General features: G+C 39.5%; 1 protein-coding gene across 2 annotated transcripts in view; it reads right to left on the minus strand.

Moving 5' to 3' along the window:
- The window catches only part of PAPSS1 (3'-phosphoadenosine 5'-phosphosulfate synthase 1), an 80193-nt gene that overhangs the window by 18547 nt on the left and 36422 nt on the right, over positions 1-25224 (minus strand). For both annotated transcript variants that reach the window (XM_084626816.1, XM_084626817.1), the window contains exons 6-10: positions 13753-13866; positions 11751-11862; positions 8132-8337; positions 5618-5753; positions 2173-2441 (exon numbers count right to left, since the gene is read on the minus strand). In XM_084626816.1, coding sequence (XP_084482942.1) covers positions 2173-2441; positions 5618-5753; positions 8132-8337; positions 11751-11862; positions 13753-13866 — 837 coding nt within the window. The remainder of the gene's footprint in view (positions 1-2172; positions 2442-5617; positions 5754-8131; positions 8338-11750; positions 11863-13752; positions 13867-25224) is intronic.

The raw sequence follows: 25224 nt of genomic DNA on the forward strand, positions 1-25224 counted from the left end.
TGTTTTATACCAAGGGTGGCCAATCTGTGGCTCCGGAGCCACATGTGGCTCTTCAGAAGTTAATATGCGGCTCCTTGTATATTCCAGGACAGCAGCTACAGGCGCCAACTTTCCAAAGTGCCAGGCGGGGGAGGAGGGGTGCTCACTGCTCAACCCCTGGCTCTGCCCCCCCCCATTCCCATCCCCTCCCCCGAGTTTGCCATGCCCTCGCTCCCCCGAGCCTCCTACACTCCACAAAACAGCTCATTAGGAGGTGGGGGAGGGAGAGGGAGGCGCTGATCGGCGGGGAACTAATGCGGGGCTGCTGACATATTACTGTGGATCTTTGGCAATGTACATTGGTAAATTCTGGTTCCTTCTCAGGCTCAGGTTGGCCACCCCTGTTTTGTACTATCATACTGCTAACAACAACCAAGAAATCTCAGCCACAATGAGACCTGGTGGAGGATACAACTGATGTTTCATTAGAATAATTTCAAAAAGCTTTAGAATCATATAAAGTGTAAGCGTGAGAGCCAAGAACATAATCAGCAACTATTGTCCAAGTGTGATGCATTCATATTCCTTGACAATGTGCTCATCTTCCCCAGTGGTTGAAGCAGTTAAGGTTTTTATATGGCATTTGCCCTTTTTGGAGTTGATTCTTTTTCTTCAGAGATAACTGTCAGGACTGCAAATATAGTTTCCTAGCTGGTTACCCAACACACCATAAAAAGAGGTTTTTAAAGTACAAAAATGTTAAATTGAGGCCTACAAAACATGCCCATTAAATCTTTACAGACTGGAAAACCATGTACATCCTGTTGATAACCATACTGGCTTAACAGCTGCCTGTTGTTCTGTAAATCATTTGCGCTAAAGAAACAAATCTGGTACCAATGTCTTCTAAATGACCTACAGAAAATGATTAAAGGAAGAGTGTTTTTTTTCCCTTAGCTGGTTACAATACATTACTGGCAGGCTGCTTTCTGAGGTCATTGGAAATGCTGCATAAATTAGGGGATGTTTCTTATTTTATTCAGTATCACGACTGAAGGTTGTGGGTAGAGTTTTGTTCAAATCCCTCTTACACACTCAAGATTTTCACTTGGAAAACATGGAAACAGGGACACTGTATTCATAAGCGACTTAATTTACAGGTGTTTGGTTTTCTTAAACCACAACAGAGTACAAGTAGCAGCCAAAAGCAATAACATTGTTAATGTCAAAAGAGAGAATTTTTTTAAACTGCATGAATCTAGTTTTAGTGAAAGGTGGCAACATATCCACTGTAAGCAACAGCACAAGCTTCCCATAGTGCCTAGCTAACACGTCTCAACTGTGATCTGGAGCTACCTTTCTCTGTGGGTGAAAAGGCAGCTCAGTCTCCATAACTACCTTGCCTGCCAACGAGAGGTAACCGAACATTAAATGTGACTGCTGATTTTTGCTATGTGGACTCCCTGTCTACAGTAACTAGACTAAGTCCATCACAACGCCATCAGATGGTTAATTTTCAGTTACTATGAACCTAGTCAGGATCTGAACTTCCCATGGCCCGAAGGAAAAAAAAAATGGTAATGAGATATAGAACCAATGTCCCCTGAGCCAAATAATCTCCCCCAAATGTCAACATTTAATTCTCTTCACTGTATCCCACAACCTCTAGAGGGTTCAATTTGAATGCAAACCTCTAAATAAAATCTTGCCAAAAGTTATTTCATAGTCATTTTTATGTAACGCCGTAAAGCAATTCTCCCTAGATTAAGTTTGCCAAAGACACACACTCATCCACCCACCCCACTGTCCCAATTTTAATTGGGACATAAAACTAGGATCTCTAAAATCCCTGTTTTTTGGCAATTATTCAATATGTTAAAAGACTTTATAACTTCATCTAAAAAGAAAAGGTGAAGAGATATGTATCATCATGTCTTTTTAACAGAAAAAAGGAAACAGCATCTAAAAATTTGACACTGCTCTGTCTCCCATCTCCCACTTTAAACCCATTACTGCATAGAAACAGATATTTGCCTGAATAGGAAAGAGATTTCTGTGGTGCTGTTTGCTAAGGAAGAGAAGATTATTATTAAAGGCTCAACTGCCAGTTTAAAAAAAAAATACACAGCGCAATAATACAAAGCATTACAGAGTAACACTGGCATTGTTTTTATACTCTCACAATTTATCTACCTCCGTTGGTCCAGCATACATCATGGGAGATGGAAATATGGCCACCACTGTTGTTTCTGGATTCAATATTCCTTCCTCCAGTACTGCCGCATGTTGCTTCATACGCCACATCAGAGGAACATCATCCTCCTTTGTCCAGCCACCAAGTGGATGCAAGAGCAGAACTGGACGCCGGTAGCCCCGTTCTAGAAGCTGCTTATGGGTATCCTGCATTAACAGAGCATGGCCATTGTGCACTGGGTTGCGCAACTGGAATGCAAAGACAGCATCTATGGGAAGAAAAAAGGGCCAAAATGGTTAGAGTTACTATTTGTGAAGTTCAGACCATGAGCAGTAGACTGCATGATTCAACAATGTTAAATTGTGATCACTGCTTTATGTACTTTATCAGCATTTTCGAACTAGCCAATCAGCATGGATTCACACCTTACTCACAAGGCAGAAGCAAAAAATAACTCCAGGTTTTGGTTATCGAGTTGTGTCAATAATGGATTGCCTATACAATGACGTTAATCACTCAGAAAATTAGACTACTGCAATGAGCTCTACACAGCGCTACTCCCCATTAAATATATTCAGAAAAATAGACTGAAAAACAAGTCTGCTTACTGAGTGGGGCATCTCTCCAAGAGCACATTGCAGCTGTGATCCATGATCTGTACTGGTTACCAAGAGGTTCTCAAACCAGGGTCCATAGAAAGCTGGCTGGTCCCATGGTCCCTCCCACGCAGTGGTCTACATCTCCTGTCTGGGAGCGTGCTAGCCACTTGCATATACTAGCATGACCAGGGACAGCTCGCCCAGTGGGTAGGGCTAGGGGCGGTACAGCCATGCCAGAGGAGCTGCCCAGGCTCAGCACTCACAGAATATCAGAGTTGGAAGGGACCTCAGGAGGTCATCTAGTCCAACCCCCTGCTCAAAGCAGGGCCAATCCCCAGTTTTTGCCCCAGATCCCTAAATGGCCCCCTCAATGATTGAACTCACAACCCTGGGTTTAGCAGGCCAATGTTCAAACCACTGAGCTATCCTTCCCCCCTGGCTCCTGCAAGTGGCAGCTGACTTGATGCTGCAGTTCCTGTCACGGTTGCTGGCCATGGCCCTGCTGGACTTGCTCATTTACAGGTAGAGCCCTGCAACTCCGCAGATATCCGCGGATATAAATTTTGTATCTGCTCAAGGCTCTACCGATTGGATTCTGGATGAAATTTAAGATACTGGTTTTGGTTTAGGTATACATAATATCCACAGAAGAAAATGTTATGTAATACAGGAACCAATGCACCCCTATTATCTAGAATGCACAAACTTTTCTCCATAAGCAACAGCAATGGCATTTGTTGAACATAAAGCTGCCAGAGTGATCCAAATCTAGTAGCTTGCTGCTGAACTCTACCAAACAGGCATCACATTAGCAGTGATCCCAGAACACGAAAGTTCTTTGGACACGGAGGTCTTAATGAACTAGTCTACAGAATAACCAGATCACAAACCTGAGGCAGCACACAGTCTACAGACTATCTGAGATGTCAGCAGAATTCTTTTAATATCCCCTCTCGTTTCCTGCCTCTTCCCTCCCTTCCTCCTGCCCCCACTATAAAAGGAATGTAGCCTACCTTTTACAAGGGGATTTGACACAACCTAATAGGTCTCTTCCACCTTTAATCACCATAGTAGAGTTTATGCAGTGTAAGCAGCTGACATAGGTAGACTACAGTTAATATTACCTTAAAGTCATTTCAACAATACATCAAACCAAAAAAACCACAGTGTTTTTCCTTCCACTGAAAATCAATGAAGGACATGAGGATCATGCATGACTGCACAGTAGCACCACCACCTCGTTATAAGGAAATAATGAAGCCAGGATAACAGGTTTTTCAGATGTCAGACAACTGTTTGTCTGCTCACTGGATAACTAAGACTTAAAGTAAGGATTCTATATCTCAAACTCTGTATAGCTGATTTGGGTTCCATCTTTTACCTCCCTCTCCCACACCTTACAGTGCTTTCTTAGCAGCCCGTTTGTTGTGGCTCCGCTAGAAGAGCAAAGAACAAACAACTTTACTGCCAAGCCATTACCACTTGGTCTGTTACTTATTTATCTAACAGGAACCTCTAAAAACGGAAAACAAATAAACTAACACAATGGTTACTTTTCTCTGATGTGAAGCTAGTAATTGGATCCCAAATACTTCTAAAAAAGTTCCAATACCTTTTGTTATGCTAGTTTCCTTGCAAGGCTCATGTGTTTTGTTCCCAAAGAGCAGCATGGAATAGATTTTAATTAAAAGAGTGTAAAAGGCAATGAAGATAATATGTAAGGAAAAACACTATAAAAGCATTCCAAAGAATTACAGAACACCAATAATATTTGGCTCATTTAAAAGGCAGTCATCAAAGGCGACCTGAAAAAAAAACTATACTTGTGCTTTTGGGGGGGTGAGAGGGAGGGCGGGTTCTTTATGATGTACAGAGGAGTCTGAAAGATTTTATTTTTAAGAAAGGGTTTGATTTTTTTTGCCCTTCAAGCCATCAGAAATACCAATTGTCTTCCCTGGTTTTGCTGGAGGACTTCTTTGAGGACTTGGGAACTGAAGAGGGAGCATTCTTGGCATTCAACTGAAGGATCAGGGATGTCAAATCTTTCACAGAAAAAAGCCACGTACCCAACCTCCAACCCACCAAGAGTTTGTCAGGAGTCTGAGTTTCACAGGTATTAACACACCCACACAGCTAAATTTAGACAGCCTGACACAACATGGCTTCCTCTCCAACTAGTTCAGATTTCAGTCTTTAGTTAGTCAAGCTAATCCAGTCCTCTAAGGGTGGGTGTGTGTGTGGACACACATTATTTCTAACAAACAAAAACAAAGTTTTCAAAACAGTCAGGCTCTCTTTTACATCTGGAAGGAGAAAAAAGGCACTTGCTTGTTGTTGAAGATTACGTTTCTGGCTCAATATTGCAATGGCTTAGTGAATTCTTTCTGAAGAACTGAATTAAATCAATCAATCAGACTTGCACTCTTTTATCCAGCTGGGAACACACTGGGGAGAGGTTTAGTGTACATCTTCCTTATGATCATTTAAAATCATGCTGCACCACAAGCCAATGTTATCTCTTCTTTTCCTGAGTTGTAGAATGTAGTTGTGGAGCAGCCGTCTAGTGGTTTCTGAAGGGTACTGGGAAGACAGGTCTTCAATGGTCACTGACTTGCTATGATACCTTGGGCAAGTAACAGCTCACCCAAATTTTAAAGAATATGTCTGCCCATTTTTCATCTAGAAGACAGAATTTCAAGTTTTCCAAGATACTGAAAACATTTTCAAAATACATGTCCCACAAATGATGTTTGTCCCTCCTGGGCAAGAAGCCCATCCAGTCTTGCAGCAGTAAGCTTCTGGATAATATGGAGAATACTAGGATACAGCTACAAAAGTGACTCACCAGCATTCATTTCTTTGAATTTCTGCTTTAGTTCAGCAGGAGTGAGACGGTATTGATCAAGACCATCATTCCAATAAATACGGTCAAGGACTTGTAGATCTCCACCAATAAGCCAGTCCCCTTGCTCCATCACCATCTAGAAGAAAGAGTGGAAGAGGTTTTGTCAGCATATAAATTAAAACAAAAACACTTCAGTTACAGAAGACAGTTGTCAGCTGAACATCTAAAGGACTGCACTTCAATGCAATTGCTAAAATCTGTTTTGAGTTCATTCTATTTTATAGAGACTCTCTGAGTCTAAGTGGTAATTTTTAAAATCACTGAAATGTGATCTGAATCAGTTACATTGTAGGGCAAAGAAGGTGAGAATAACTAATCCGTGACTGGCACGTGTATTTCCCTTCAAAATGCTGCATAGAAATGAAAAGTAACTAACATCTTAACCAGTGTAATTATGCAACATCCACAGCCAAAAGGTGTAGATGCCTGGGAAGCTTCCTACTTCAGGACACATGCCATTTAATTGTTCAAACTTCTTACTCCCAGTATTGGAATGAAGCCTACAAAAGCTCTGGTCAACCCAAAATCAATAAGTAACAACAAGCATTTAGTAGCAAATAAAGAAATAAAGTTTTGATTGACTATTCATCCATTACAATGAATTACATTTGTGACTAAAACTGAAATCTTAAGGATTTTTAAAGTTTTTAGATTTATTTTGCCTTGACTTTTATTGATCTGTGTCATAACAGGTATTTACTTATTTATAACTTTTAAGAAATAGTGTCATCTCATCCTTTATCACCAAATATTAATTTATGACAAATGTTAAGAAGACAGAGCAGAAGTGTATGCGTGGAAATCTAAGTATGAAATTCATATTCTTGAAAGGCTAGAGCTGCCTTTATGCAAGGATACACAAATGAGCAACTGAGCCAGTAACTGCCCAGTTGTTGTACAAAAGAGCAATTGTGTGAATAAATTTATCCTTAAATTCCAGCATTATGGAATTTGAAGAATACAAAATTTGTGCCACATCTGCATTCAAAATGTTACAATAAAGGATTTTTTTTTTTAAACCTACACAAATCAGGATATTGAAGTAACAAAGCCTAGAATATCTGCTCCAGCCAAGTTGCACCTGTTGGCAAATCTAACTTATATCGGGCTTCCAGTTCTCCAAAGGGACCATTCCAACAGCTAGGGATCACTACAGTTTAAGAATGCTAAAAAGCCCGCTGAAATGGAGGCCCAAGGGCAGAAAAAAAGGGGCATGTGAAAAACATAGGAACTGCTATACCAGCTCTGACACCTAGACAGTCCTCTTAACTAAGGGGAATTCTAAGGAGCCAGATCCACTGCTCTGGGCTGATAACATGGTGCAAAGCTGCTGAGCAGACATGAGAAGAGGGCTCATATTTCCTACACCAATCTTAACCAAGTCATATTGCGATTGGTGGCATACTATAAGGTGGCATTCACCTGTTGTATGCATTCCATTGTCTTGGATTTCTTTAACCGATATAATTGTCAGCTTTTACTGAACTTGCAATCTCACCATCCATCCGTCATATCCACCGGACCTGTCATTGTACAGGATGGAATGCATGATCATTGAAATAATTTTAGCAACAGCTAAATATGCAATATTCCAGATATAGTCATATTCCCGCAAGAATGTTCTATGGCACTATATTATTTAAAAGGTTAATGTAAAGTAGGGCAGTGTGCAGTTTTCAAATTTGTGCAAGTATTAGTTGTATAGATTTTTTAAATGTATCAATAACTTTTCCTTTTTTTAGGACAAACTCACAGTTAGTCTGAGTTTTTAAAAAATACATTGGTTTTGAGTCATCAGCATGCCAACAAGACTATTCAAAAAACATCTCAACTGGAGATAACCCAGGTAATCTTTAATGCAGTATCCACATAGAGCTTACAAACCCTAACGAACAGAGTTTACAAACCTTAAGACACAGTCACGAAGACTACTCAATGATCAGAACACGCATTGTGGTAGGCAGAGTGCAAGGAGACAGGAAAGTTAATTATCCCTATGAGAGGGAACACTAAATGTTTCAATACCTTCAAAACCATCCACTATATATTCAGGGAGGATAGATACACCCCATATGCACCATGTTCATCTGCTGCTTGAGTAGTTTTGATGACCCATCTGGGCCCACCTTAAACAGAAGGCTGCATTTCCTAAGTGTACCCAAGGAGAAAGTTCTCTTCTCTGATCTATTGCTGATTCTGTGGCACAGTCTATGCGTTTCACATGTAGATCATCCACTCATTTTAGAATGCCACACTAACAAGTGAAGAGTACGCAATAGAGATCAGCTGCATCGAACAGTAAAAGCTTTACTTCTGTCTAAAAATTAAACAGAAGAGCAAAGAATTTTTGGTCCAGGTAAACAGTTGCTGGTGTCAACTCTACTCCACTTGCAACTATAACTCTACAAAAAGGATAGTTTTAATTAGAGCTAGATAACACAGCTTTCAAACAACCTTGATGTAGGGATGTTCCTTGCATATTGTTCCCCACTGCCTGGCACAGCGTTCCTCTTTCCTGTGTTCATAAAACTCTGGGTTACGAAGAATGGCCACACGACGCCCCTCATACACCAGTGCAAGAGCTGTACATCCATCCAGTCTCTCTTTGTCTTCCTGGCTAGCTGTCAGCACTATAGGCACTGATAGGTTAATAACTCCTCCTGTAGGATAAAGAATACACACTTCACAAATGGTGACCAAATGGCATATGCAAACCCAATCTTCTCTTTCTAACAAGTTATAATACAAGCTATACATTCCATGACACATAGTTCAAGTAATTACACTTAACTGGTGCTAAAGGGGCAAATTTTAGAATAAAATACTTGAGATTGTGCTCCTCTATGAGATACAAGGTAGCTATACAGTAATTTAGGCACCAAGTCTTGAGAAGGAACCAGCGTGTTTAAAAATTGGTTGTGACACAATCAACATGTGCACTAATGAAAGTGGTACCAAAACCTTCTAATCTACACAGACAGAACTATCTGTCAAAAGATTGATACTAGACACAAATATTTGGAGTCTAAAGATAGTCCATGTTTTATGGCTGCCAGAACCGCCTTACATACTAGGGTATGTGGTTCCAAAACTGACATTCAGGGAGTAAAAGGAGGCTCTTCACTTCTTGTTCAATGTTGCCTTTTAAATCAGAAGATCATCTAAAAATCATTTGGGCACAAATCTGCATTTTAACCTCTGGTTCCCACTAACATTTTTGTTAGTTGTACTTCAGATGCTTGGGCAAGTTCAATGTGATGGAAAGTGGTCAAAAACGTCAAATCAGCTAGTGTATATTATTCAATTAATTCAAAAGTTAAGTTTTTACTACTATAATATTGAGAGAATCAACATATTTTCAGACTGAACTACCTGAACCCATATGTTTCAAAACAGATTGACAACTGAGTTGGTCAGACATTTAGCATATGTTTGTTTAGTTGCAATCTTATCAACTGTCAACTTCCCACAAAACTAGCCCAGAGCATGTCAATTCTAAAACTACATGTGAACTTCATTTTTAAAGATTTACTTCATTACCACATGCTGGAAGTCTTATTTTTCTTGACAACAATAAGGGAATTAGGTTATGAGAGACTAGTGGACTAGTTATTGTAAATTAACTGAAAAAGCTTGAAGTCTTAATGTCATACTTACCATAATAATGAGAAACTCCAGGGTATTCACCTAGGGCAAAATCCTGTCCCCACTGAAGTCAACGGGAATTTGGCCAATGAATTCAGTGGGGTTAGGAATTCACCACTGGCCCTATGTAAACTCACATCTTTGGACAATACATTTTAGAAACCTTTCAAACCTGCCCCTAGAGTCAGAAAGTTAAAAATGATGAAGTTGGCTGGAAAAGAACATGCAATAATTTTTTATTCCCAGTCTCTCATATAATCTGAAATGAAAGGTGTGTCGCATACTTGCACTCAGAATTTAGTCTTAGTATCCAGATTCTTTGTTTTCCAAAGCAAACAAAGGATAAAATAGCACTTATTAAGCACTTAGTTGTACAAAAGAGAAACATTTACTGTGTTGCAAAAGCGTCAAACCTTTTATCAGCCAGTCTACTTGCCCACCACTAAGGTTTGGTTGCAAAAAAAAAAACAAAAAAAAAACAAAAACACAATGTTAAATAATTAATATTTCACTTGACAGTCAAAAATTGCTAACCCTGATTTACTACAACTTTTCAAAATTGCATTAAAAAATGCATACAAACACCCTGGAAGTTAAGTAGCCTTTGGGCATAGTGGGGGCCGCACCCCAAAGATCCAGTGTAGCAGTGATAGAACCATGGGGTTCCACCTAGAGAGGTGAAGGCAGCATAGCCTGTTGCCTGAGGTGTGTACTCAAGAAGAACTGTAAAGGGGTCTAAAGCGCAGCTTGCTCTGTAACTATGACAAGTCTAGGGCTGCAAACTAAAGCCATGAAGGAAAAGTTTTGGGGCTACAGGCTTCGAAATTGCATTGTGCTGAAGTAAACTTTATTCGCACAAAGAATGGGGAAAATGGGGGAATGCATTTTGTTATTTGTTACAAAATAATTTTAGCTTGTAATTAACTGCTAATACACAAATGTAAGAAAAATGTAAGGAACAGAACAGGTGAACAGAAGAAGTGATTTGGGAAAAAGGCATGTTTCAAAATGAATACCACCAAACACACACTGCCGAATGGCTGCTATCACCTCCTTAGGCACTATATTTCCTCTCTACCTTCAATCTGAAAATTGACGTTTCTTTTCTTTTCTCACTGAAGGACCTGCCCTCAAATGACCATCTGTGAAACTACAGGCCTCTGAAATGTTGAAAAATCTGTGATCAAAGGAAAGATTGTAGGTGTACTGACAGGGGTGCAGCTGTTTCTACCCCTCACCCCAACATCTTTTTTCCCACATGTTCCCTACATTGCTACTCTCTCCATGTGTCTGACCTAAATAAGAATCAAAGAAAGAAACAGAGGCAAAACTGAAAGCAGTTGCATTTACAGATACAACCAGACAAAAGAACAGAATTGCAGGACAGCTCTACACAGACAGAGATACATTCTGTTTCAAAAACAGTAACCAGATATTTTTCCAAAGAATATTAAAATACTCCACCATTTTAAAAAACTCTTTTCACTAAACTTTTTATCTGCATTTATAGTATCACTACAAAAGGATGTATGTTTTGTTAAACAGTACATTCAGTCATATACAAGATGCAAAAAGAAGCTGAAGTCTCTATACGAATGAGCTTTACAGGGCAGAGAGACAAAGAAATGGAATGGTATGGAAAGAAAGAAAGAAGTCTCAGAGGGTGGTGCAAACCTGAAGAGTATGAAATAATGGAATGGTGATAACATTTTATTATACAGGTTAGCATTTGAGAGATTTGTAAAAGAAATATGGGGATTTAAAAGAGGTATCTGGAACATTGGGATAAGACAGGAGTAACAATTGTTGGAGGCAGCATGGCAGACAAAGAATAACAGCAGGAAATGGTGAGACGGGAGTCAATTCTGTAGCAAAAGGGAGCTGTAAGAGGCAAAAGCAAAATCAGACAGGCTGGAGTCCAGCAGAGCTTCAAAGGGGACCAGAAGGGCCTGAACCTTCTTCTTGGTTTTGTCTGCCATGGCTCCAAGCCTCAGCAGAGAATCACTTTGCACTCTCTTCACTCTGGCACAGCCACAGAACATGTCTTTAGACAATCTTGGTCTAGAGCTACATACTAACAGTTATTTATCAGTAATCCTGAATACCAAAAATTAATGAGACTGGAGAAGGACAAAGTTTTTCAAAAGTGAATAGGAAAGTTTGAAAGACATATACACTGCTGAAGATAATTATTAATTGTGGAAGGTTTTCATTTATAAAACTAATCCAGTAACAAGAAGGCAGAAGCTAAAAGCAAGATATTATTTCATATTAAGTTTAATCATTTGCAAGTTTTGATTCTCTGTCCTCAGGAGAGGACACACATCTAATACAGTTCTCACATGGCAAATCAATGTACCACAACAAAGCTACAGAGCTGTGTGCTTCAGGTGGTTTTAAAAAGTATTTTTAAACTGAAATGCCTTACCATCCAGAAGGCAGTCAAAATGAAGGCATTGCAAGTATTCTCTCTCTCTCATAAAGCCATTAAGTGGTGTCGCCCAACCTTCTGCCAGTACTTGCACCCATTGCATATCCACCTGGTAAAGAGACAGACATACACATGCTGACACCAGTGAACTCCATGCACTGAGCCAAGTAACCTTCGAGAATTTTTTTTTCAGAATACAGATATATTCTCCATACTAAATCTGAAGTACAGATCAGCTTTTAATAGAGAGCATTAATCATCATTAGCACAGATCTCAGTCTCTTCACAGAAAAAAAATGCCTTTTTCCTCCTCACAATTTATAAATGAGCTACTTTTCACATTTCCAGCATCGTATTAGCTGAATTTCCAATGCTATGCTAGAAATAAATGAATTGCAATTAGTTTGCATACTGAAGGCCTTTAGTAGTTCAAATTAGCAGAATTCAGATAGTTCTGCAATGAACAAGACCATGTCTTATACATAGGGCTACTTACATTCTTAAGCAAGAGGATGAGGGAAACACATAAAACAGAAAAATAATCCTGGGCGTAACTGTTAAAAGTCTTTTAATCAATTAGAAGTGGTATTTTTATAGCAAAAAGCAGTTAAGACTCCGCCCCCTCCCGTCAGCCTCATAATAATCAGACTACCACTTATTTTAGTTTAAAAGACTGATATCAGTTTACAGGGAATTTCCTCCCTTAACACTTAGTAAAGGCCACACAGTGAGATGTATCACAACTGTTTTATTATTTCTGTATGCACATTAATGAGACTGAGTCAAGAGCTTTTCACAAGGAAGAGCTTGCTGAGCTTGGGCAGGTCCGTTGTGCAAGAGTGCATGTAATACAAGTACATGACTAATATTTACTACTTTGTTTACCTCATGTTGAGACAATTAAGATGCAGATTTCTCCCACAGCTTGTGTTGGTATTTAGTAACCCAAAAATAAAGGAGGGGGGGGATTTTTTTTCTAGATTGATCTATTTCTTACCAATAGAGAGAGGAAGCAATTTACAATACAAGACTAAGGAAGCTTGGTACTAGTGACCAATAAGCTACTTTAATTCAGAAAAGCAACAGATAACTTCACAGAAGGCAGCAGAGCAAGGAATCTAATAAACTGCAGTGAGAGGAAGTGTTAAAATCCACAGGTGTAGAAAAAAAAGACTGGAAATCTTAAGGCATCCTTCCAAGACAGATTGAGACCTTGATCCCACAAAGCACCTAAAGTTAAGCATATGCTTAAGCACTAGTAAGCTCATTAAAAAGTTAAAAGGAAAACTCATGTGCTTACAGTTAAGTCTGTGTTTAAGTGCTTTGCTGGCTCATGGCCCAATTCCTCTGAAAAAAAGAAGAATACAAGGAACAAAAAGCAGCCAGTCTGTGTTTTCAAAAGACTGGCTCAAATATGAACTGGAAGAGTAGTAAATTAATCAAATAAGAACAGAGTAGGTCAAGGCATCCAGCAGGGAAGCCAAGAGGAGCGAAAAAGCAGCATGAGGTCATGATAGCTAAAAGCATAAAAGAAAAATAAGTGACAGGGAAAAAAAAATGTAACTTAGTTAATAAAAAGAAAAGGATGAAATTACAAAGAGTCACCTTCTATAGTATAAATCTGTCTTTAAGAAAAATAAAAAAGCCTGGACATTTGTAAAATAATTAAGAACTTGTACAAAAAGCTATCTATAAAAGGCAGGTAGGAGACTGCTTTGTTTAGGAAACTAGAAAACATATCATCCAGACCATCCGACTCATGTCATAGAGATGTTAAGGGAATTAACTAAATTTTTTTTAAATGCTAACAATTAGTTTTGAGGTCATGGAGACTCAAAGATAACAAAAGATCAGCAAAGCGGATGTTGTAGCAATCTTTAAAAAGTTACAGCGTGTAACTAGTTTAGGTACTGTGCTATACCTGCTGAATTGACAGATTAGACTCTGGCTTCAGCTTCAGAAATCAAATCACTGAAACACAATACCATTACTCCTCTACCTTATTTATTTCCAACGTTAGCAGAGTCTCTGCATCACTTTTGGCCAATTTCAGCTTGTTTTCTGGCACATACAGCTCTTTTACCTCATAAGAGGCATCCACCGGTACAATGTCCTACATAAAAAAAAAAAAGAATCATAATTCAGTACTCACTCAAAATGCTTTTCAGCTGCTGAACATATGGTCAAGGTAATATTTTATTGTTGCAGAATCTCTCTGAGCGGTATACATCTTAAATCATTTTTATTCAGTTGAAAACCAAATTTATTCTAAAAGTTTGATATATTGCTAGCCAACAAGTTGGCTAGAGGTATTAATTTTTGCATAGGTTAAGTGCCCTGATAAGGAACCTTTTTCTGAACTCTTATAATTATATAGTATGGTATAAACTCTAGCAACTACAGAGTAACTATTTATCACTGAACTGAATACAATTTTTCATTAGTACTGTATTTGTCATTTACAAATTTAGCTCGTGTCAGGGCATGTAAAATTTTTTTAAACTTTATTTACTTATGCAGAAAGAGAGAACATTCATTCATTTTGGAATTTAAGCAACTAATTGCACAGGAGACTTTAGCAAGGTTAACAAAGCAGTGCAAAATATGCTTCTCAAGCAAATTTGATTACCACAAAGCACTGGCACAAATTTAAATATTACATGTAAATAGTGGATAATACAAGTGCACCAATCCAAACGCTAACATGAAGTAGTTTTACACAAGAAGTTTTACTGAATTCAATGGAAACAAACAAACACTCTGTGCATACAGTTACACATGTATATAAGTGTTTGTAGGATTGGGACTTGAACTAAAGTCTTCACAAGAGAAAACTGCCCAAATGAAGAAATTTCAAGCTTCCTCTTCTGTTTCTTGGTATACTGATTGTCATCCTCAGTCTCCCCCTAGCCTTATCCTCCTTATTCCTCGTTCAAGATGTCTGACATGGCAGTCAGATAGCAACAATAAAAGTACTATGATAGACTTCTGCTATAACCCAAAATCCAAATCTACATCATTTAAAGTCTAAATAAAAATTAAATGTCTATTCCATGTCTCAGAGTAACAGCCGTGTTAGTCTGTATTCACAAAAAGAAAAGGAGTACTTGTGGCACCTTAGAGACTAACCAACCAAATAAATTGGTTAGTCTCTAAGGTGCCACAAGTACTCCTTTTCTTATTCCATGTCTATTTTAAAAATGTATATTGTGTAACAGATTCCATGAGATGTACAGGACACACACAAGTGTCCATTCACCATCTTAGAGAAAAATGATAAATATTTAAAGGAGGAACACCATATAATTTCACTAGAAAATTAATTCCTCTCCAGTGATGGCTAGTTTCAGAATCCAACCAAGTGTTCCAGTCGTATTAGTAACTGAAGTCAGTGAAACATTCGTCAGTCAGCTATTATAATTTTTAGATTATGATGTCCCTTTTTGCAAAACTTTTAGCTGTGTTCTGTTTTTGACACAGGCAAAAAACTGGTGCAGACAGCTTTAAAATAAGTCATTTGCAAAAACATAGCATGAATATAAATCTATTCCTAAATTCTTCCATTTCCTGCAACTAATATACAGATTGGTGCTTCTGTAATTCGCTGACAGTTTGTTCTTAGTGTTTCAAAAAGGAATGTTCTCTGCATCTTATGCAACTGGCATCATTTGAGTAAACTGCATGACAGATCATAGGTATCATTTGCAGAAATCAAGGTGGGACAGAGAAGTGATAAAGCACCTGCAGTTATGGAAAAAAGGAGGAATGTCTGGCCAATTATTAGACAAGGAACTAATAAATCTCTATAGACAAGAGTGAAAATAATGCCATCTCTAAGAACTAGTTTACGTGAAAAGGAAGCTCAAACAAATATACATGGCACAAAAGCTGCTGGTTTTATTTGCTGTTCATTAAGATTTGCACAATACAAATACATGCCACTGCAGGAAAGAAGGCAAAATGAGCGTTCTCCTCCCCCACAAACGACCGAGCAGAATCATGGCTATGAGAGCTCTATTGCATAGTAAACCATCTTCTCAACCCAGACTGCACATCCTATACACCAGACTTAAGCATCGACTGATGTGAAGAGCAGTCTGCATACTTTGCTGACAAGGTCGACTGAATACATATGGGGCTACCTGGGAAAGAAGCTTCTAGCACTGACCAGATAGTATTATCCATTCCACTGCACCTGACTGAGTTTGGTCCCATCACACATGCCAAAGCTCAAGAAGCCCTGAAAAATACTGTAAGACACAAAAAAGAAAAAGGAGTACTTGTGGCACCTTAGAGACTAACATTTATTAGAGCATAAGCTTTCGTGAGCTACAGCTCACTTCATCGGATGCAGCTCACGAAAGCTTATGCGTTAATAAATTTGATAGTCTCTAAGGTGCCACAAGTACTCCTTTTCTTTTTACAAATACAGACTAACACGGCTGCTACTCTGAAAACTATAAGACACAGTATCCACATTCCACTGAAGGTACACAGCCACGATTCATCAATGTGGTAGAAAGCCTCAGGATACTTTGATGCCTCAGTAAGCTTGAATGAGCAGGAAACATCAGTTTCTAAAAAAATGTCTTCTTTCACCTCCAGCTCACAAGGAAACTTCATCCCTTCTTCCTGGATAATAAGCTGATCACAAGGGACCATGCATTTGTCACATCTAGGCTAGATTACAGCTGAATGTGAAGCCTTTGGGGTGAGGGATAGCTCAGTGGTTTGAGCATTGCCCTGCTAAACCTAGGGTTGTGAGTTCAAACCTTGAGGCCATTTAGGGATCTGGGGCAAAAAATTGGGGATTGGTCCTGCTTTGAATAGGGGGTTGGACTAGATGACCTCCTGAGGTCCCTTCCAACCCTGATATTCTATGATTCTATGCACAAACTCCAGATGGTCCAGAAAGCATCTAACCTTCTCCATGGCTTAGGCCACTGTGAGCATATCAGGCCCATGATCAAATCTCTCACCTGGCTCTCAGTCATCTTCTGATGGACAGTATAAAATGCTAGGGTATACAAGATTCAAGAGACATATGTTGACATTAGAAATACTGTGTTATCTTCCACTTGTCTAAAATGGTTCTTTATGCGCAATCTTGCTAAACCATGAGTCATTGACTAACCCAGGAACATAGCAGTAGTCCTCTATGCTTAAATCCAGGGTTTAACAAGAACATCTGAGGAAGGGGGGGAGGGGGGGTTAGAAAACAAGGGGAAATAGGCTTGAATAGAGACTGGGAGTGGCTAAGTCATTAATGCAAGGTGACCTAAGTTAATTGTATCCAATTTGCAAATGAATTCCAATTCAGCAGTCTCTTGCTGGACTCTGGTTTTGAAGTTTTTCTGTTGTAATATCGCAACTTTCACGTCTGTAATCGCGTGACCAGAGAGATTGGAGTGTTCTCCAACTGGTTTATGAATGTTATAATTCTTGATATCTGATTTGTGTCCATTTATTCTTTTATGTAGAGACTGTCCAGTTTGACCAATGTACATGGCAGAGGGGCATTGCTGGCACATGATGGCATATATCACATTGGTGGATGTGCAAGTGAACGAGCCTCTGATAGTGTGGCTGATGTTATTAGGCCCTGTGATGGTGTCCCCTGAATAGATATGTGGGCACAGTTGGTAACGGGCTTTGTTGCAAGGATAGGTTCCTGGGTTAGTGGTTCTGTTGTGTGGTATGTGGTTGCTGGTGAGTATTTGCTTCAGGTTGGGGGGCTGTCTGTAGGCAAGTACTGGCCTGTCTTCCAAGATTTGTGAGAGTGTTGGGTCAACCTTCAGGATAGGTTGTAGATCCTTAGTAATGCGTTGGAGGGGTTTTAGTTGGGGGCTGAAGGTGACGGCTAGTGGTGTTCTGTTATTTTCTTTGTTAGGCCTGTCCTGTAGTAGGTGACTTCTGGGAACTCTTCTGGCTCTATCAATCTGTTTCTTCACTTCCGCAGGTGGGTACTGTAGTTGTAAGAATGCTTGATAGAGAGCTTGTAGGTGTTTGTCTCTGTCTGAGGGGTTGGAGCAAATGCGGTTGTATCGCAGAGCTTGGCTGTAGACAATGGATCGTGTGGTGTGGTCAGGGTGAAAGCTAGAGGCATGTAGGTAGGAATAGCGGTCAGTAGGTTTCCGGTATAGGGTGGTGTTTATGTGACCATCGCTTATTAGCACTGTAGTGTCCAGGAAGTGGATCTCTTGTGTAGACTGGACCAGGCTGAGGTTGATGGTGGGATGGAAATTGTTGAAATCATGGTGGAATTCCTCAAGGGCTTCTTTTCCATGGGTCCAGATGATGAAGATGTCATCAATATAGCGTAAGCAGAGTAGGGGCGTTAGGGGACGAGAGCTGAGGAAGTGTTGTTCTAAGTCAGCCATAAAAATGTTGGCATACTGTGGGGCCATGCGGGTACCCATAGCAGTGCCGCTGATCTGAAGGTATACATTGTCCCCAAATGTGAAATAGTTAAGGGTAAGGACAAAGTCACAAAGTTCAGCCACCAGGTTTGCCGTGACATTATTGGGGATACTGTTCCTGACGGCTTGTAGTCCATCTTTGTGTGGAATGCTGGTGTAGAGGGCTTCTATATCCATAGTGGCCAGGATGATGTTATCAGGAAGATTGTTGTACCAATAAAATAAAAACCAGCAGGATCTTATTAAAGGGAAAAAGGCAAAATACCACATTTATTGTGAATACAGAAAGAATCATAGTAAGCAGTTAGTTATAGCTATAACATGCCATTCAATCTCATATTTAGTCACACATTCATTCATACAAACACACACACACACACACACACAGGTTCTGCAAGGTTGTTATCATAGTTACCAGCCTTAGAGTTGCTCATGCCAAGCCACTGGCCAGGTGGCCTGGACATGAGGAGGGAGCAGGGCCTTGTCAGATGCTCATCTGATGCTCCTGGAAGTTGGTTTGCAGAATCAGACCCCAAAGTTCTCACTTTTTAGAGTCTATTTTTATAGGAATTTCTTCCTATGCCAGTCTATGGGAATTGCTTCATCATGCTGTTGCTGAATCAATCAGCAGATAGCACATTCCTGACGGCTCCAAGATGTTATCTTGTTCTTTGGTTCTCCCATTCTTGAGGCTGTTGGGTGGATTCCAGTCTGCCCTCCGGGTGGGGTCCTCTGGTTATTTCCACTTGACACCTTCTTCAGCCGATGGACACTGGATTCTTAGGCTGGCACCTCCCTGATCATTCAGTTATTATCCACACCAAGCATCCATCCACATACATCCTCTATCTCTATTTTAATCACAATTGTTAATACAACAAAAGGGTGGGGAGTCTCTGGGTGCTGTTTCTGTTGTTAGAGTATTGCTTTGAGTCTCTCTCTCTTGTGAATTGCTTTGAGAACAGACTCTGTCTTAGAATGTACTAACACAGTTAGCAGCTTGCAAGTTTCACACATAGAGGGAGAGAAACAATACCAAAAACCAAGAGACCTCTTAATTAGTAATACCCTGGAATTTAAACTCTGGGGAATCAAACTCATTTGTGATTTTAATACAGAACTTCTTTAATATGATCCAACATAATCCCCCTTTTGACACTAAGATTTATAATCGTCAGTGTCACTTTCTATGTAGCCTATTAAAGAGAAAGTACTGTGAGGCAATTTGAGTTTGTGATTCCAATTCATGCCACATACATGATCCTAGTGATGTATCTTTACTACAAGGTTCTGGGGCAACAGGCAAGGTGAGGCACACCCACTTTTGAGGAGTCCATTCGGTACAACCTCTAGTGTCCAATAGCTTCCTTCCCTCCCCAGCCCACTGGCTCAAGGTCCAGGGTAGCCAAAAGGATCCCATGTGTAATATGGGGAGTGGGTTAACCTTCAATACCTTTGCCTCCAGGGACTGTTGGTGTGCAATTTTGACAACAATTTCTCCCATTAACAAGTCTGGTTTACAATAGTGGAAACATGTTGCATCCATTCATATTGATAAGTGTCAAACAATGATCTCTTTCTTTTTTAACAAATGCATCAAACCCTTAATATTTCCCAATATGACCCAGAACATTTTGTGTTCCAAAGTAGCTAGTGCAAGTATCTGCATTTCAGTGCATCCCATAGCTATGGCTGTGTAGTTTCCTATTTCTAATATTTTTTTTTCTTATGGATAAGCCATATGGTAGTATTAAGCCATTACTAAAGATTCCATTGGCCTTTTAGGTTACCCAGACCAATTTAGACCAAGTCTACATTGGCATGTACTTGTTTTTGTATCAGGCTGTCCTGTAGCTGGGACAGAAAGCTTAATTTATTTTTAAGTTCCTGCAGGTCTTCTGTATTTTTTTTTTTTAAACACACAACAGTGCTAGCAACAACACAAAACACAAGACAAAACATAGAACACAGAACACAATTTCTATTGTGACAGTAGATTCATGGTATTGGGTTGCTTTTCAGCTGGCAGCTTTTCCTGATTTTCTGAAAGACAAAAAGAACATGTTTCTACCCCTTTTGGGGTGGCAGATTATTGCTTAAAATATTTCTTTTACAAATACCCTTGCTGATTGCAGGCAAAACAGAAAAATTGCCCCCATATTTTCCTGTTTTTGTTCTATAGGCAGGCCAGGTTTCAAAGGCTTTTATCTTTTAAGGGTTATGGGGAAATTATCCCACTGTTTAGTCATTAAATCCCTGAGTTTTCCTTCTTATACAGCAGACCAAGTTTATAATGTTTTTCCTGCTGTGTTAAGCTTTAAGTTTTATTTACAGGTAATAACTGAGAAGCATCATTACCATACGACCTTAAAGGATTTTTCCAAAAATCATACACACTATATGTTGTTACAGGGATACTTATTATCATTAAATTTATTAACATTATCTTGTTATCCCATGCCTTTTATTTAGACAATTTGTTTGCTGACCAGGTATGTCCTTTATCTGCAGCTCCTTTGTGCTGTTAGTTCTTTCCTTCCTTTATCATTTAGGTAATTTGCATTTTCACAGAAACTTCCTGCTTTTGGATTTAAAGCCATCAGCAGCTCAGAGACTCTATCTTAAAAGGGACACAATCAACTTTCACCGGAGTTTTGATTACTTTTAACTTCTGCTTCCAAAACACACAGCAATCTGAAAAAGAAAACCCAACCTATTGTGGCTCCCTTTGGAGCCCTAATAGCATTTTAATTAAGTAGCATGGTATGTTTGCATTTCTTTTGCCCCTTCTACAATATACCCTGCACATGTTCTGGGGCAAATGCACATTCCTTCCATAGTTTAACTTCTATAACATTATCCAGATCCATTTTTACATAAGGTGTCACTATTTCTTTTTTTTGCTTACAGAGTTTTCATGTACCTTTATCAAAGTGACAGTCTGATTACTCAGAGCCATTTTAAGACTCAGTATTTCTAACATTGCTTCTTTTTGTTTTGTGCACCTCACCCCTGCTGTTGCTTCAGAGAGGCACTGTCTTTTTTTAATTTTTTTTTTTTACTACAACTCTCATCTGCTATTTTGTTACAAAAACAACCAACAAAAAACAACCAAAAAGAATCCAAATTTTTTTTTTTATATTCTCCTGATTTTGACTGCCCTGCTGCAGCCACAACTTAAAAACATTTTAAATTTTGTAAAGCACTGAGTTACCTTTTAAGGGTTAAATGCCAAATCCCAAAGCCAAACAACACTAATTACCTGTGTCTAGCAAAAAAGGTCTGTCAGTTTTGCAACTTTGAATTAAAGAGTCAAATGGATTTTTAGTGGCATTATTTAAAACAAAAACAAAACTAACTGGTCCTTAGAACTTTACATATTTACACACACACAGATACATACACATTTTCTTTTCCTTAACATCCCTTCCACACTGCTCTGTTTTTTACATCTTACATTCCCTTTATACATTTGAGGCAGTTAAGTTCCAATAGAACCCTCTTATGTTCTTTTAGCAAATTTGACTAAATTGTCCAGTCAAATTATTTTAATCAGATAGTTTATTTTTGCCTGGCTAATTTACAGACATTCCTTTGGAAAAGGGCCCATTTTTCTTTCAGAATGGCTGCAAAGAAACCAAGAATGCTCTAACACTTTTCCTTTTTAACATTTTCGGTTAAAAGTTGTTTGGGTGAAATACAAAGTTTAACTGCTTAATTCCCTCCAGCCTCTGCAGAGTTAACTTTTTTTTTTTTTTTTACTCTCTTTTCTCTTTGTAATTATGCCTGGTGGTGCCGTACATAGGACCTTCTCCCCCTTTACCTGCCTCCCTCCAGCCTCTGCAGAGTTAACTTTTTCACTCTTTTTGTATTCCTGGAGTGCCTCTTTCACTATTTTCAGCTGGCTTTGGGTATTTGTAGCCAGCACCTTCCAATTGTCTGCTCCCTTTTCCATTTGTGCCTTTTCCTCTTTACATGAAGACAAGCGGAGGGAAGAATCCTTACATGCCTCCCACAACAACCAAATTGCTGCTGCATCTCTTTTGGCAGCACTAGAAGGTTTGTATATGAGGATATACTGAGCCAATCTATCCTCTAGGTCCGAAATAGTGCAGACATCAGCTAGGGCTTGTTTAGTCCAAGGACTGTGCCCAAATTTTTGAAGGATTTGTTTAAAAGGTGTAATTTCTTTAACAAAAGGTGAGGTTGGAGTTCCTTCTGACTCCATTCCTCCCTCTAGTACTGGCTTACCCTGTTTTCTTTTAAACATCTTAACATGGATATTTCAATCTCTTTGTCACTGCTGGTATTACTTAGCAAGTGACACAGCTTAGATTCTGAAATCATAGCTTAATCTATGCGTTTTTCCCCTGCTACCTTCCCGGAGGCCAGCAGGTCCCCTGCTACCTTCCCAGAGGCCAGCAGGTCCAGTTAACCTATTTCTCCCTGCTACCTTCTCGGAGGCCAGCAGGTCTGGTTAACCTGTTTCTCCCTGCTACCTTCTCGGAGGCCAGCAGGTCCGGTTAACCTGTTCTTCCCTGCTACCTTCTCGGAGGCCAGCAGGTCCCCTGCTACCTTCCCTGAGGCCAGCAAGTCTAGTTTAATCTGTTTTCCCTGCTACCTTCTCGGAGGCCAGCAGGTCTGGTTTAATCTGTTTTCCCTACTACCTTCTCGGAGGCCAGCAGGTCCCCTGCTACCTTCTCGGAGGCCAGCAGGTCTGGTTTAATCTGTTTTTCCTGCTACCTTCTCAGAGGCCAGCAGGTCTCCTGCTACCTTCTCAGAGGCCAGCAGGTCTGGTTTAATCTGTTTTTCCTGCTACCTTCTCGGAGGCCAGCAGGTCTGGTTAACCTAATAGAAATGCCTAGCTCAATAGAGCTGGCGGTGTGCACACCAATATTTACAATAACTGAGGTTTTTTACCAATATTCCCCCTTTCGCAATTCTCCACCAAAATGTTGTACCAATAAAATAAAAACCAGCAGGATCTTATTAAAGGGAAAAAGGCAAAATACCACATTTATTGTGAATACAGAAAGAATCATAGTAAGCAGTTAGTTATAGCTATAACATGCCATTCAATCTCATATTTAGTCACACATTCATTCATACAAACACACACACACACACACACAGGTTCTGCAAGGTTGTTATCATAGTTACCAGCCTTAGAGTTGCTCATGCCAAGCCACTGGCCAGGTGGCCTGGACATGAGGAGGGAGCAGGGCCTTGTCAGATGCTCATCTGATGCTCCTGGAAGTTGGTTTGCAGAATCAGACCCCAAAGTTCTCACTTTTTAGAGTCTATTTTTATAGGAATTTCTTCCTATGCCAGTCTATGGGAATTGCTTCATCATGCTGTTGCTGAATCAATCAGCAGATAGCACATTCCTGACGGCTCCAAGATGTTATCTTGTTCTTTGGTTCTCCCATTCTTGAGGCTGTTGGGTGGATTCCAGTCTGCCCTCCGGGTGGGGTCCTCTGGTTATTTCCACTTGACACCTTCTTCAGCCGATGGACACTGGATTCTTAGGCTGGCACCTCCCTGATCATTCAGTTATTATCCACACCAAGCATCCATCCACATACATCCTCTATCTCTATTTTAATCACAATTGTTAATACAACAAAAGGGTGGGGAGTCTCTGGGTGCTGTTTCTGTTGTTAGAGTATTGCTTTGAGTCTCTCTCTCTTGTGAATTGCTTTGAGAACAGACTCTGTCTTAGAATGTACTAACACAGTTAGCAGCTTGCAAGTTTCACACATAGAGGGAGAGAAACAATACCAAAAACCAAGAGACCTCTTAATTAGTAATACCCTGGAATTTAAACTCTGGGGAATCAAACTCATTTGTGATTTTAATACAGAACTTCTTTAATATGATCCAACAAGATCACCGATGGATTGTAGTTTCCTCAGGAAGTCAGTGGTGTCTCGAAGGTAGCTGGGAGTGCTGGTAGCGTAGGGCCTGAGGAGGGAGTCTACATAGCCAGACAATCCTGCTGTCAGGGTGCCAATGCCTGAGATGATGGGGCGCCCAGGATTTCCAGGTTTATGGATCTTGGGTAGTAGATAGAATATCCCAGGTTGGGGTTCCAGGGGTGTGTCTGTCGGAGAACACTTCAATCTCTCTGGTCACGCGATTACAGACATGAAAGTTGCGATATTACAACAGAAAAACTTCAAATCCAGACTCCAGCGAGAGACTGTTGAATTGGAATTCATTTGCAAATTGGATACAATTAACTTAGGCTTGAATAGAGACTGGGAGTGGCTAAGTCATTATGCAAGATAACCTATTTCCCCTTGTTTTCCTAACCCACCCCCCTTCCTTCCTCAGATGTTCTTATTAAACCCTGGATTTGTGCTGGAAATGGCCCAATTTGATTATCATACACATTGTAAGGAGAGTGATCACTTTAGATAAGCTATTACCAGCAGGAGAGTGGGGTGGGGGAAGGTATTTTTTCCATGCTTTGTGTGTATAAAAACATCTTCTACACTTTCCACAGTATGCATGCAGACAGTTCCAGTTGAGCAAGATAGTACCTAATAAATCTCCAGGGTCTATCTACTAATCCTTACAGTTTTCTAAACAAGATTACGAACTATAATAATCTGTTCATGGGAACAGTCTGGCATTTATTCTGTTATAAACCTGATGTGTTTGTACACATGAAAGAAATTAAATATTACATTCTTTATTGTTAATAAAAATCTTAAATTCCACAGCATGCAGCTTTGCAAAATCCATACATTTTTCTACCATAAAGTTTTTAGTAAAAATATTTTGTTTTAAAGTTGATCTACTGCAGATGCAGAATGCAAAACAAAAATGGAGATATTCAATTTTAATTATGTATATAATGAGAAAATACAGACTCAATTACATAGACCCAGCTAAGAATATGTCAATGATCTGTATCTATTATTGCTGCCAGATCTCTCATTATTAAAAATTAAATTTTGCAATGTTTATTTGGTCATCTTTCATACATCTTAATGCTTAGCCTCTGTTTTTATTTTAACTTCCATCACACGGCTATGAGAAAATTA

This window comes from Lepidochelys olivacea (genome assembly GCF_965140295.1).
Source record: "Lepidochelys olivacea isolate rLepOli2 genome assembly, chromosome: 4".
Classification (NCBI taxonomy): domain Eukaryota; kingdom Metazoa; phylum Chordata; order Testudines; family Cheloniidae; genus Lepidochelys; species Lepidochelys olivacea.